The sequence below is a fragment of the Ursus maritimus genome, unplaced genomic scaffold, assembly GCF_017311325.1.
Source record: "Ursus maritimus isolate PB19 unplaced genomic scaffold, ASM1731132v1 scaffold_27, whole genome shotgun sequence".
NCBI classification, from domain to species: domain Eukaryota; kingdom Metazoa; phylum Chordata; class Mammalia; order Carnivora; family Ursidae; genus Ursus; species Ursus maritimus.
In genome coordinates this window covers 26,448,475-26,463,433 of record NW_024425230.1, presented here as the reverse complement: position 1 = coordinate 26,463,433, position 14,959 = coordinate 26,448,475, and the positions used below count along the sequence as shown (strand labels likewise).

Below are 14,959 nucleotides of genomic sequence, written 5' to 3'. Positions count from 1 at the left end.
CAACACCACAATGGCACGGAGAAAGGAGTGAGGACGGGCATGACAGACTGACAGGGACGGACAAGATGGAATAACCGAACGTGGTGTGTCAACATGGCAGAGACAACAGGGAAATCTGCGTATGGACCGGGTTCCAGATCAGAGAAAGGAAGGGGTTCCTGTTAACTTTCTTAGGTATAATAAATGCACTGAGAGCATTGTTTTTTAAAGTCCTTTCACACGTCAGAGATGTCTGCTGGTTATGGAAATGGGGAAATAGTTTAAACAAAAGGTCAGCACATGTTCATAACTGGCTGACAAATCCATAGTGGGCTGTGATTCTGTCCCTACTTTAAGGGTTGAAGTGTTAACTGACACAGGTTAAAGATGAAGGAAGTCGTAAGTGAGGAGATGAAGGACTACATAACCAGAAACACTGCACTGAATGCCTGTATTTGCCATTTACTACAGGTCTGACCTTGAGGGATGAACTCAAGCTGATTCGTGTTCTCGCCTGGAACAGGAGCGACAGCCGCCTAACGGACATGTGAGTACCCAGTACTCGTAAAACCCACAAACACATATGAGTTTCCATCCTACCTCAATGAGAAACACAACAAAGTCCTCCAAACCAAGGGGAACTATAGGGGAGAGATTTTTTGATAGAACACTTGGAAATAATAAGGAGGGAAACATTATCACAGAAGCAAATGCACAGACCAGTTTTCTATGTAGCTAACTGTTCTGGAAAAACAATGTCAGGAATATTTTTTGTTTAAAGATCTTCACAGAAAGCATTTACTCAGATTTCTAATAAAATATGGCAAACTCCAACAATGATGTCCATTCACTTTTGAAACCCACTAAGATAAGAGTGTAAGAAATAAAGTCATAAACCCACAGGAACAAAGAGAGAGAGAAGCACAACTCAGAAGATTTTGGCCAACAGCGCATGGATGACTGCGCCTACAGGGTGGAGAGGCAACCGGAGGCAAAGACTGGGATGCAGGACAGCCAGGGCGAGAAGCTAAGAGACCACGGAACAAGGCTTTCAGAATTCCAAGGGAAAATCATCTCCAACCTAAAGATCTCTGTCCACGGGCAACCATGAGTCATTCCCGCAAGACCTCCAACACTGCACTTCCCGGGACGCTACGGGAGGGAAGTGGAGAGCAGAACAGCACGCAGGCTGGGACACAGGGTCCCGGCCACTGGCCGCAGCAGGCACAGCGCGGTCTCCGATGGGGCAGGTGAGAAGTCCAGGTGGGACGCTGCCAAGAGAAGGGGGGAAAATGAACTGCGAGACTACCGGATTCTACTGGGAGGGGTTTAGTTCTTCTAAAGAGTTTGGAGAGAAATTACTGATAAAGACACAGAAAACTTAGCAAACAAAAAAAGATAATCATTACTTCCAGGAAAAAATAAAAGGCTGTAAGAGAAACAAGATGCAATCGTCATTTACTACACAGACTGACTGGGAACATTTACAGCCGTCAAAATGTAAACGTGGAATACTGACTTGATAACTAAGAAGTAGCACATGGGATATACGTAGAAAAGTGCCAACTTCGTATTTTCCACAGTAGAAAATTGGTGAAGTCTAAAACTGAAAATCAAAAAACAGGTGTATAAGCAAGGCTACTTAGGAACACAGAGAAAATTACCGTAAGAAACAGCCAAGAGAATTACATACAAATGGTATTTTCTGCAGAGTGGAAATTCAGGTTAGGGCAATGGGCTACTGTTTTGGTTATTACCTTAGTGGTCTTACCGGTTTTTAATTCTATCATTTGAAAATTAAAGTATTAAATTTAAAAGCAACTATCACATAATTGTGCTGTAAGAACAAAATGGGTCAGGAATGTTAACGGGACAGTCACTGAGAAGCACTAACTTGCAAATGTGCCTACATGTCGTGACTACCAGCGGCTCCTACAAGGAGAGACACAGGTGCACATCAGCCATGGCCCGAACCTCCTCTCTGTGCTCGCCGGCCTCCCAGACAATACTATCAGCCTCCCCTCCGGGCATTCACCATCACGCCATCTTCCACACCTGCTGCGTGACCAACAGAGCGTGGCGGAGCCAACGGCGCGGGCGGCTCCCCAGCACCAGCCTGCCTCTCTTGGACCACCCGGTCTAGGGCAAGACAACAGCGTGTTACGCGGAGGCTCGTGTGGGTAACACCGGGGCCTGTGTGCCAAGGGAGCGTGGGGCTCCCTCCTTAGCAGGGGTGGGGGGCTGCCCCTCCCCCCTGCTTGTGTGCACACACTCACTCGCTCTCTCCCTGGCGGGACTCCATCCCAGGATCCCGGGATCACGACCTGACCGAAGGCAGATGATGCACTGACGGAGCCCCCCAGGCACCCCGTCTTCCTCAACTGTTCTAATGATAACACCCACAGTTACTTACCAGGCCCCGCTAGGGAGCAGAGGTCGAGGTGCTCTCCCTGCACTCTGGTGTTTAATCCCTGCGGTGACTCTACAGGCAGGTATTGCAGAGCCATAACCAGAGACAGCAGGCTAGCGGACGCGCTAGTGTTCCCCTCCCCGGCACGGCACGCTGCTTCTTCCCTGTGTACCCCCCCACCTCCACACGCACCCTCCCGCTCCAACCAAACCATCCTAGCAGCCCGCACACCACCGCAATGTCTGATCCCCACGCACCCAGGCGCTGCTCCCACAGCACTTCTCTCCCCGAGCACCGCCCATCCACGTGCTCCCTCACTTCCACCGTTTACGTTCCGGGTGGTGAGACCTCTCATTCCCCAAACTCGCACTCACTTGCCCCTCTCTTCTTTCATCCTCTCAGTGCATCAGAACACCAACCTGTGTCAGGCGGTGAACCGCATGTTCCTTTCCTGCTTAAAAACTTTGTTTTAAAAATAATGCTATCCAGGCCTATCTTGCCCCCATGAAAGTCTCCCTTCCCAAGTTGTACGGTCAGCACCACAAATCCGCCGGGTCCCTCCTGCCCACCTGCAGTCAGTGCCCCCGCCCCCGGCCTCTCCCACGGCGGGAAACCACTCAGCTACTGGGTCTCCACGGCTCTGCCGCCTGTGGCTTATTTCATTCAAATGCAATCACACGACAAGGTCCCTCACTGTGTCTGGCTGCTTTCAGCATGCTCCCAAGTGTGGCCACGCCGTGGCACGTATCCGGACTCAACCCCCGTCACGGAAGAGTATTCCACGGTGTAGACCTACCAAATTCTGTCCATCTGCTCACCCACTGAAGGACCCTGAGGTGGTTTCCAATTTTCAGCTACTATGAGTAATGCTGTTCAGACCATTCATCTGCAGATCTTTGCGTGGATCAGTGTTCTTACTTCTCTTGGGTAGATTCCTAATAACGGAACTGCTGGGTCATATGGTAAACTTATGCTTAACGTTTTAAGAAACTGCCCAACGGTTTTCCAAAGTGGCTGCACCATTCTACACCCCCTCCAGGAGTGTATGGGGGTCTCAGTCTATTTTGTGTGTACTACCCATTCTCGTGCGTGTGAGAGTTCACTGTGGTGATGTGAGGAGGAGGAGGGAGAGAGAGAAACCCACAACAACCAGAGACACGGGCCAGTGTGAACACGTGGCCGCGGTGTCAGCCAGGGCCTCACTCTACCTTCATCTCCTTTACACCTCATCGCCACTTTCCCTGCGGGACCCAGCCCTACCTCCTACCTCCACCTCTTCCGACTGCACCCACAAGCCCAGCTGCCCCAGAGCTACTCCTTCTCCATCTGAGAAGGCAGCGGCGGACCTACTAAGTGCCCACCTCTAGGGAGGGGCTCTGCACCCCACTCCTGCTGGCACACGGCAGAACCGGAGCCATCCACCGTCCTCTCTCCCTCGTCTGCAATGCAGCCCTCAACCGCACTCTCCCCACTCAACGGCCTCTAGCCCCAGCGTCACACACATAGCTGACATGTACTGCTTTCCTCAAACTCTCAACGAGGTTTTTTGAGAGTCACTATATGCCCGATGTCCATTTTTCTATACTTCCATTCACTGTTCTGCCCACACTAATCTGATTTCTAGCCTTAAAACACCAATGAAACAACACCCCTCAGCAATATTCAACAGAGCTAACCATTCTGTCCCTCGTGAAACCCTTTCCCTCCAGCTCCCACACCGCCCCCCGCTTCTAACGGGCTGCAGGAAGACTGTGTTCCACGTCTCCCACCTCGCAGTTCAGCATGACTTGCAAGCACAGGCACTAACTGCCTTTGCTCCAGGATTTTCTTTAAATGATGTTAATACAGTGAATAGCCTTGAAGGTGAAGATAGCCTTTTGCTTCTGGAACAAAACGCAGGCATGCCTACTGTCCATTACGAAAGATCTAGGTCCCCTAAGTCCGAATTCCTTTCCTATAACACAACCACTGTGCGTGCTACACGTGTTATCTGGCTCTCTTCAAAATCACCAGTAAAAACAGGGGCCTGGCCACAACTGAGTCCAACAGCCAGGTCTGAGCACATGTGAGCACAGCGGGTGGGGGCAGGTGGACCCAGAGACAGGGAGGTACGAATAGGGAGACAGGGGGAGGCAGGTGGACCTGGACCTCACCCGCAAGTCCATTTCTGGGCCATTTCCCCGGCCCGATGACCTGGGCTTTGGGCAGGTCCAGAGCGTGCCGCAAGAGGACACGAGATGGGAGCACCCCTACGGCAAGCGCAGAAAGGCCTCATCCCCTGAGAGGGGCCGCAAAGCAGCAGGGCCCCTTATTACCTCTGGGGCCTGGGAAACCAACAGAAATGCTGGTACTACCTTGCTGTGGGTAATAAACCACCCATTGTCTCTGATCCCAGAGTCTCGTGTCTTCTGCCCGCATCTATAAAACTATGCCAGGTTAACTTGTTAACTTGCAAGGAGAGTACAATTCTAGATCCTTTACAGTCCTTAACACTTTCTGGCAGCCCTGTTTTGGTTTCCTGGCCAGCCTCTACTTCTTTGCATAATCTTTATTTCTTATTGTTTTTTAAGTAAGCTCTATGCCCACAACCCTGAGATCAAGAGTCACACGCTCTACCAACTGAGCCAGCCAGGCCTCTTCCCCCCAGCACTCTGCCTGATCCTAGCGTTCCCATCTAGCTCACTTCTTTTCTCACCATTCTGTCCCCCCTCGGGAGTCTTCATCATTCCTGCGGCCTCTGCACCCACAATCTCAAACCCTCCTCTGCAGTCTGGGTCTTCTTCTGAGCTCCAGAACCGCAGGCCTCATCACCTCATCAACACCTCTACTGGAATACTGATACGTTCCCGAACTCACCAGGACCTAAAGCAATCCCTGTGACATCCCTGCCCACCCACACCGCCACCTCCTCCAGTGTCCCGAGCTCAGTAAACAACACCAGCACCCCCCCAGAGGCGTATGCTATCAAAACTCGGCAGCATTCTGGACACCTCTCACACGTCCTTTGAATCTGTCTACTTCTATCGCCACCCCCAATCTCGCCCAAGCCACCGCAATGTCATTTCTCACCCGGCTTGCCTTCCGCCTCCATGCTTACCCCATGCCAGTGGTCCCTGGACTCCGGAAGGCCCCTAAATTCTCTCAGGAACCTGCAAGGTCAACTCAGACATTATTTGCTTTGTCATCACCTTGACACATGCACTGACAGTGCGAAAACAACGGTGGGCAGACTGCTGGTGTCACAGCCGAGCTGAAGGCAGCGGTGCCAAACCGTCCTCATCCTCCTCGCACTGTTCGTTTTCACACAAAATACCAGCTTCACTTAAGAAAGAATGCCCTTGAGGAAGCAGACCAAGTGTTCCTTTTATTAAATCTCAACCGCTGAGACCAAATCTAAATATTCTGTGTGACAAAACTGACAGTACGTACACAGCATTTCTGCTCAAAACCAAAGTAGGGTTGCTTGGGGAAAAACACCGGCTTGTGTGATGGTCTGAACTGCAAGCTAAATCAGCCACTTCTTCCAAAGAACACCATTTCCACCTGAAAGAACTGACAGACTACAGTTACTCAAATGTTGGTATTTGGCAGATGTTTGCTCAAAAATAAGCTTGTCTGTTCACGACCTAGTCCCACCGCCGTCTGCTCATTACATTCGCTGAAGATCTTCGAGGAATAAAGGTTCACTAAGTTACGCGGATCTTCCAATGTGGACACACTTCATGACACAACATATAAAAAGTATATACACACACATTAGTATCGCGACAGCCCACCCAACATGGGAACCGGAGCCTCCACACAGCGAGCTGCATGCTCCGGAGAACTTCTGCCCGTGCTGGGACGGGGACCCAGACACTCCTGCACAGAAGGCCCTCTGTCCAGCCAGCTTCTGGACCTCCTCTGCAAGCCCCCACGTGGTCCAGGCACTCTGACGGGCGACGGCCTGGCCACCTCAACCTCAACGCACCTGTTCTCTCAGTGCATGCATGGCCACACCACCAGCCGCCGGTCACCTAAGTCCTCTGCCTGCACTCCAGGGGCTGCCTTCTGCCTACCCAGCAACCCCAGGCCAGCTCCAGCTCAGCCACACAGCAAACTTCCTGCTATCCAGTGGGCTGAACCACACCTTCTCCAATGAGCTCTGCACCCCTTTCCAGCTGGTCCCTCCTTGGGTGCTCTCTATCAGCCCTACAGTACCATATGATTCCCTCACATCTTACAACTACTCCTTTATCACAGTTAATAATGACTTCTATTAAACTCCCCCATCCTGTCTCCAGATTGGACCAAGACTGATATAACACAACAAAGCCCTGTATTTACATATTCTCCACTTATATCCTCAATACTAAGCCATGTGCTTTCTTGAGCACAACGATGCTATCTCAGCCATCTCACATTTGCCAGAAACATGTGAGTACCCAATAAATGTCAGCTGAACGAATTAAACAGTGTTGTTGACAGATCTGTGCACCAAGCAGAGAAGTAGACTGGGTAATTCTGCCTCTTCTAACCAGAAGTTTCTAGAATTCCATAAATCCAGAAAGCTAATCCTCTAAGGACAGGTGATCAGAAAGACATGTGGGAACCAGGACAAACGGGTAACTTAAACTGGGAAAGCACGATAATTTGTGTTATCACACCTCTGAAATGAGCTGATAACAACTGATACCCTTTTGATCGATGATGCGGTGGAATATCCCACAGGTGTCTCAGGCTCTGGGAAAGGATGCTGAGGTCTACTCTGTGACCCGGCACAGCCAGGCCTCTGGGACTGCAGAGCCTCCCAGTCAAGGCTGAACAGCTGCCTTATCAGGCTATACGGCGTCTCTCCCAGGGTGGGGGTCAGACCGCCGGTCCGCAGACAGGCTGGCCCTGTTCCGTAGAGCTGTACCATTTTATATATCAGAACATTTTACAATACCAGCCTCCCATCTCCGCTGGAAACGCGGAGCACCTGCCCCTTCATACAGGCCACCATCCCCACCAGGACGGCCGGCTGGTCGAGGTGGCTGCTGTCTGTGGTCCCTGTAAGCACGAGCACAGAGCCTCCACCAACAGTTCACACACAGCGGCCTCAGAATCACAGTGTTAGGTCCAAGATTCCCCTCCACCACGAAGATGGTAAAGGTACTGAGCAGTGGGACCTTGGTCAGGTGGACAAAAACAGAACTTGCCACAGAATGCATATGGCAAATACGCCAAATACTAGCACATTTACTACTACCGTTATCAAGCTCGGAAAGAAAAGAATGAAACAGGGAAAAGTACTCGCCTGAAATCAGGAGACAGGAGTCTGAAACCAAATCTCCTCATTTACAAGATAATGTGACATCAGGCAAATGACTGAGATTTTTAGCCCCATTTTCCCCATGTGTGTAAAGCAGAGATAAAACAATCTTTTCTGCCCGCTACAAAGCAATGTAGCAAAGATGCACATACCACATAAAAGGGCTTTGTTCATTCCTCACACGTGAAAATTGCAGGTGTAAACAGGTGCAGAAATCACCCACAGGCGATAGCAACATGAACTGGCTAACAAGCGGCCCAGAGAAACTAAGTTGGACACAAAAAATACACCAGGGGAAGAAAGGGGGACACAGTCACAAGCACTCTAGGCTTGCCTAAAGCCGCAAGGACGGTAGCCTGGAGTTCAGACTGAGAGACAGAGCCAGGGCTGCTGGAGTAGCTCCGGGGTGAACCTAGAAACCCCGGTCAAAGCCAGGGCCCTGGAGAAACGATTAAGAAACTGTTCCAGAAGGTCTTGTAACCCCCTCAGATCTGGCAACAGGATTAACTCACACCCACGTCTGATCAGAGTCCAGGTTTCATTTCTGTCTCTAACTAGTACCAAGCCGGATAGGATAGATTTCCAATAAAGAACTGACCTGTTTTTAAAAAAATTATACTGCCACAAATAGAGTCTAAGAAGGCAGAAAAAAAGAAAACAGATTCCTGCTTCTTTCAGATTTTCTTTCCCTACTCACAAAGGTGCAGAAAATAAGAAAAATCATACCTATTATTGATCAAAGTGCAGAAACACCTACTCTTCCCATTCAGTCCTGGTGAGTATGTATCTGGCAGTGGCTGCTAACGCAGCAGGCACACCCCGCGGGGCTCGTGCAGCCACCCGTGGAACCGACGGTTCACTGTGTCCCATCACCTCCCTGGTTACAGAACAGAAGCCAGAGCCAAACCTGGGCAGGTGGGTGACCACCAGCCTCATGAGGGAAAATACATGAGGACAATTACATTCCTCTCCCAGGAATTTGCAACCAGGACACAGACTGAACCAGAAAGGGGTTCAGAGCTAAGCGAGGGGCTGAGGCTGCCACTTGGGGCCCCGTATAAAGTCAGCGGGCAGGAGGCTAGGCTGCAGTACAGTAGCGGGCACAGAGACCTGAACCCCTGAGAGAGAAAAACACAGAGCTTCCTCAATCCTGGTCCATCTTCTTGAGATACAGCCATATTTCACCAGCCTGGGAGCTCGGTAGCATGACAAACCCGTCTTTGCTTGAGGTAATGGGTGTCTCTTCTTGGCCACCCAAAGGGCCAAATCTAGAACAGAAAACGTCAACAAAAGCAAAGATAAAATCAACAGAATCTTGGACAAAATGTGGAGGGTTGGTGAGTCCGTGGTCACACCTGGAATAGTAGAATCATATTAGGTATAAGTAATCCTTGGAAAGGTACGCACTGTGTGTCTACTCTGCAAGCAAACTGTTTCATTGCTAACCGAACACACAGCCCATTCCAGAGCATTCCAGAGTCCAGGGAAGAGACAAGATTAGAAAACACGGACTTGGGTCCCTCCTAGCAAGGTAACTGTCCTGCAACAGACATGTGACAAGCCCAGATAAACTAGGCTAAAGCAAGAGGCAAAAAAGTCAGCTACGGGTACAACCAGTCTTAACTGGCCAGTAAGACAATCATAACATCATGGCCAGCAGTGGCTACCCTGGGCATTACACAAAGTGAGTAAGAGCGGGCTGCACAGATAGACAGCTGGGGGGTAGATATTCAAACGGACACAGGGAAGAAGAGACCAGACAGCCTTCAAGTGACAAAAAGAACAGCCTCTGGCTTAGAAATCCTGGTTCCCATGAGCGTTGACTATGCTTTCTTCCTCTGTCTTCAGATGTCTGGAAATTGCAACATTTTTCCTTAAGTTTCTGTTCCTTATGTTAAGGGTGAAGACTGAACACACAGTATACAGCAAAGGTAGAAAAGAAAAACGCTGACCGCTGACAAGGACAGAGGGAACGGAACACTTCCAATCCACTAATGCTACAGAACGACAAGCTCGCATCAAAACTAAATGTCACACATACAGAGCAGCTCTGTGTCAACAGGGACGAGCTGAAGACAAGCTCCACACTAAGCCGCGGTGCACCCGCCTGGGCCGTCCTGTGCAGCCATCCGAGGCTGCTGAGAAGTCGCAGTATCCCCTGCTACCTGGACTGCCGCTTCGACCCGGAAACCAAGCAGGTTCAGAAACGGCGCGGGTACTAGTATTCCAGGACACAGAGAGACGTTCACGAGACAGCAGTAAACAAAGGTTACAAACCAACATACGCCACATTGCTGTTAAAAACAGCATGTCCACATATATTTGTACGACTCATCCACAAAGAGACTGTTTCTGCACCGCTTGTAATGTGGTCTTTCTGTGATTCTCAACCCCAATCTTATTTCTTATAAACAATGAAAACACTCCTAAAAACTCAGACTTCTCCAGAGGCTGCAAGTTAGGATTAGGAAAACCCGGCCTTGGCTTCACTGCAGGTCAGGGAGGGAGACAGACAGGGTGCCAGGCTGAGCTGAAGGACAGCAGGGGCTCCACTGCTCAGGGACAGCTAGTCTCCACCACAGGCTTCATGACAGCCAGCCCCTCCATGTCCTCCTCTGCCCTCCACACCTTCCTTTCAGCCTGTAGGAGGCCTTCCCTGCACCTAACTCCCCGAGTGTGGACTGTCCCTCTGTTCACCAGCAGCTCAAGTCCTCACTCCTTCAGAAAGCAGCCTCTGACTGCTCTGAGAGCAGTGATCTCTCTCCCCTCGGAAATAGGTCTATTTTCACAGTAACAGTTACTTGACTTCTCCAGGACACAGTCAGTGCACTCAAGGGCCACACGGGCAGCTCGGGATCCCTAAAAATGTGATTTCCTGTAAGTGAAGTTATATAAGACCAAAATGGAATCAATGTGCACAAGGTGTCCACTTCCATAAAGATCCCGTGAGTGTAAGCCTGGGAAGTAAAAAGATAAAATGGCAGTAAAAAAGCAGAAATCAAATGATTTGTGTTGTGCCCCATAGAAAGACAGAGGAAGGGGAAGGAGGAATCCCCCGGGGAAGGACGAATCCAGGCTGGTTCACTCCCCAACTGTGCAAGCACTTCTCCCTGCGCTGTCCCCCGTAAACGCTGGAAGGCTACCCCCTCTGTCCTCCAGCCTCCTTGAAGGGGACAGCGGCCAGTGACACTCTGGCTGAGGAGCTGCAGGCCCATGTGGGGGCTCTTCTCCCCGCTGCCCCTCCAGGGGCCTAGAACACGGGCAGTGTCTGGAGGTGCGGCAGCATCTGCCACCAAAGAATGAAAGCAAAACAGAGAACAAGAAGCCTGGCTCCTGGGTCCTTGCCGACACTGGCGCGCTACAGTCCGTCTGCCAACTCTGGATTCCTGCTTCATGAGAAAGATAAACCCCATTTGTTAAAGTCATTGTACAGAAGGGTTTCAGCTCCCCGTGCTGTAGGAATTCCTGACACGTGAGCAGGGGGCTGACAGGAGTTCACCCCGTCTTTCATCCCCAGGATGGGAGGACAGAGCACACTCCCCTTCCCTGGCAGGGAGCTCACCACAGCTAGCTCTCCACCCGGCCGGCACCAGCACGTGGGCCCGAGCCCCAGTGACCGCCTAAGCCCCCTGAGCACAGGTCTATGAGGTCACTCAGTCTGGTCTCTCCAGAAGGGCAACACACACTTTCTGTCCTGATGACAAACAAGTAAAACAGCCAGGTACTCCACTTACTCCTTTCTCTCCAAGTCAATTCTTTCAAATTTTATTCCCTCAAGTAATTACTAAGAAATTGCTCTAGTAATTATTAATAAGCCTTTCATAATAACCACTCTATGAATAAAACAGGGCTTTAATCCTATGGAAATAAACACCACATTTCTGTTTTGAAGGCATTTATATTTACAGGTGTGTTATTACCGTATTTATCCTGGTTATAAAACCTGGATGCGCAGGGACTCATTTACCTCTAGATGCCCGTGAAAATTTATTTGCCAGAGAAAATTTAGCTTTTACATCATGAACCATTCTCTTTCAATGCATTTTAATTGTTTTTGAAAGTTTCCTACTGATTTTCTGCATTTCAGAAACATAGACCATCTTCAAGTAAGCATATTTCCACAAATTATCCACAGAAAGAACTTACGCCCAATTTTTAAAATATCCTCACATATGTTCTTTTATTATTTATTAAACTATAAAATATGGCTTAAGAAACTCTTAGGCCAGAATCACTAAATATTAGAAGGAAGTAAAGGGAAATAAAAATCCTTTCTTATGTATAAGCAATTTAGCTGTTCCCTTTTCAAAACTAATACAAACTCATCATTGGTGAAAGGATAAAATAAATGTGAATTAAAGACACGTGGTGCTTACGAAAATGACCAACCTGTCTCAGTACAAATCACGGCACCTCAACATGGAAGGTAAGGGGTACTGCTCTCATTTTGGTGAACCTCTTATTTTTAAAGGCAACCTAATTCTAAGACAGGTTGCTTCTCCCAACACATTGAAATTTTCTCACAATGTACAAGAAAAACTGTTAGTGGCAGTCTAGAATATTTAAATACATCAAAATCTACAGAAAAATCACGAAAGCAATCTTAATTAAATAGCATAAGAAAAGATTAAAAGGAGAGCTCCCTCCAAAATGCACTGCAACAGATCTGGCATTTATCTTTCTTAGTAGTTTTCCCAGAAAATCCACACAAACAAAAACCACTTTTCCAAACAGGTCTTCTCTTCATTGGCTGGTTCAGGTGCTCAACTGACAATAAAGTCAAGACTTCCAACCAATTCCCTAGGGTTGAGCCAAGTTCACTCTTCTGAGATCTCAGAGAAAGGTTTGGCCCTAATCAGGCGCCTGCAAAGGTCTGCCAGAAGAGCTGGCGCACAATCCAGGGTAGACCATGCGCAGTACTGGAGCACCACTCCATCAGGGGCCGCTGACGATGCCTATTCAGGTATTACAGGTAAAGAATCGTGGGCTCTGTTCACTTGAAAAACTGAAGCATGCGTGTAATAGGTGTAGACTATCATCAGTTAGGGTTTACTGTTGTTTTTAAATTGCAATAGTTTCTCTGCGGAAAAAAATCATTGCTAAATTAACTTACATTTTAAAATGAGAGGTTAAAGTATGGACTTACACCCTCCTCTAACAAAAAGTTGTCTCAAAAGGAGTTTTTAAAATGTTAGAGATTATGTGTAGGTTTGCATGTTACAACATGGTGGGAGTAAATCTAACATTTCTTCAGCTCAGCTTAGCAAATGCATTTTTATTATTACAAACTAAACAAACCCCCCAAAGTTTAAGTAACATTACCATACTTGGTGCCTCCAAGTCTAGGTACATTGAAGAACTTCTTACGCGAACTGTCATTCAACGTTTCAATAAGGTACTCAAAGGCGTATCCTGAAAAAAATATATATATGCTTTCATTAAACACAGCTACAAAGTACCTTAATTTAAAATGAAAATAACTGGAAGCCCACTTTGTCCAAGAGAATTTTCTGCAATGTTGCAAATGTTCTCTAGTTGCACTGTCCAGTAAGATGCCATTGGCCACACGTGGCTACTGAGCACTTGAAATGTGGCTACAGCAACGGAGGAACTGAATTTTAAAATTTAATTTTTATTAAATTAAATTTAAATAATCACATATGGCCAGCGTCCACCGTACTGGACAACACAGATCAAACCAGGACTCTGTCAAATAAAAACAGGTAAGATACTAACTCCTGAAACGTGGTAACAAAGAATAACCGGAAAGGACAAACAAGAATGGTGTAAATGATGTACAGGCGTTTTGGGAAGACAAGTCTTGAAAAATGCGACGTACAGACAGAACAATCTGAGAAGGTGACAATTGTCAGAAGGACTGATTTTTTCAAAAATCATCGAATGACAATCTTCACAGAGCATTCAACATGGACAAAATCGAAACCACACCAAAACACAAAACTTAGCAGGTAAGACTACCAGGTCTTAGACTGTAGGTAGAAATGAACAACAAAATATCTGGGTAATTTAGCAGATTCTCCCCAAGAGAACACGTCTTTCTGGTTTTGCACGACATGAACCTGGGGGTCTCACTGGAGCGCTCCCCAGCTCCCAACATGGGGGGGGGGGGAGACACCTTCAGGTCAGGTCTTTTGTGCAGACTCATCGCTGTGGGTGGGCAGGACCCTCCGTGAGGGCAGCACCCGTGAGTCCAGGGCAGAAGACAGGAGCACAGCCCCCTCAGAGAGCAGGAGTGTTCCCTCTCATGCTGGGGGTGGGGGGAGAGGTGGACAGGGGAGCAGGGGGGTGGGGAGCAGGGGGGTGGGCAGGAAGAGGCAGGAAGGGCATGGGGGTAGGGAGGCAGGGGCAGGAGAGGCAGGGGGGCAGCAGGAAGGGCAGAGGGGCAGGGGAGGAGGGCAGGAAGGGCAGGGGACAGGGGGGCAGGGGGGGTGGGGAGAGGCAGCGCCGCAGCGCCGGGTGACCCGAGCCCGGCCTTGACCGCCCCCCACCCCTGCCCGGGGCCCGCAGCAGAGGGCGGGGGGGCTCGGGCCGGTCGGCGGGGCCCACAAGCGGCCCGCGGGACCCCAGCTAGGAGACACCGGCCGACCCCGCGGACGGGGGCTGCGGCAAGGCGGGCGGCCCCCCCGACCCCGGCCAGGGCTGCCGAGGAGCGGCCGCGCGCAGCTGCGGGGGGGCTCTGCGCAGGCCCGGGCCGCGGCGAGGGCGGCCGGGGCCCCCGGGGAGCGCGGCCCGAGCTCGCGGGCCCCGGCCGAGCGACCCCCGGCGACGGGAGCGAGCCACGCGGCGCCGGGCCGGCACTGACCTGCACCTGGGGCGTCCATCGCCGGGGACCATAGTATCCCCGCGGGGAGGGGGCCCCGCGGGGGGAAGGCGGGGGAGGCCCGGCGGGGAAAGGGGAAGAAGGCGGGCGGGCCGGCGGGGGAGCAGGCAGGGGGCAGTCTCGCGCAAACACCGCGAGAGCCGCAGCGCCAGCCGGCCTGCGCTCGCGGGATTTGCCGCCCGACTGTCGCGAGATCTTCGGACGTGGAAACAAAGAAAGACGCGGGGCGGCGCTCCCAGGGGGCGGTGCTCGCGGGCGTCCGGCGGGGGCTGTGGGGCCGGGCGGCGCGCGGGCTCCCGCGAGAACTCCGCCGGTAACAGCGTTGGCCCGCCCCGCGGCCCCGGACGCTCGGCACGGCCCCCTCGTCCCGGTCCCGCAGGGCCCCCACCGCCGAGCCGCCGCGGGCCCAGCCCGGTTTCCAGGCCTTCCCCTCCCA

The 14,959-nt window shown here is 50.6% G+C and overlaps 1 protein-coding gene across 1 annotated transcript in view; it reads right to left on the bottom strand.

Moving 5' to 3' along the window:
- Window positions 1–14,662, bottom strand: part of IREB2 (iron responsive element binding protein 2) — a 42,464-nt gene extending 27,802 nt beyond the window's left edge. The window contains exons 1-2 of the mRNA XM_040642921.1: window positions 14,506–14,662; window positions 13,005–13,094 (exon numbers count right to left, since the gene is read on the bottom strand). Coding sequence (XP_040498855.1) covers window positions 13,005–13,094; window positions 14,506–14,524 — 109 coding nt within the window. The 5' untranslated portion in view covers window positions 14,525–14,662. The remainder of the gene's footprint in view (window positions 1–13,004; window positions 13,095–14,505) is intronic.
- Between the last annotated feature and the right edge of the window lie 297 nt (window positions 14,663–14,959).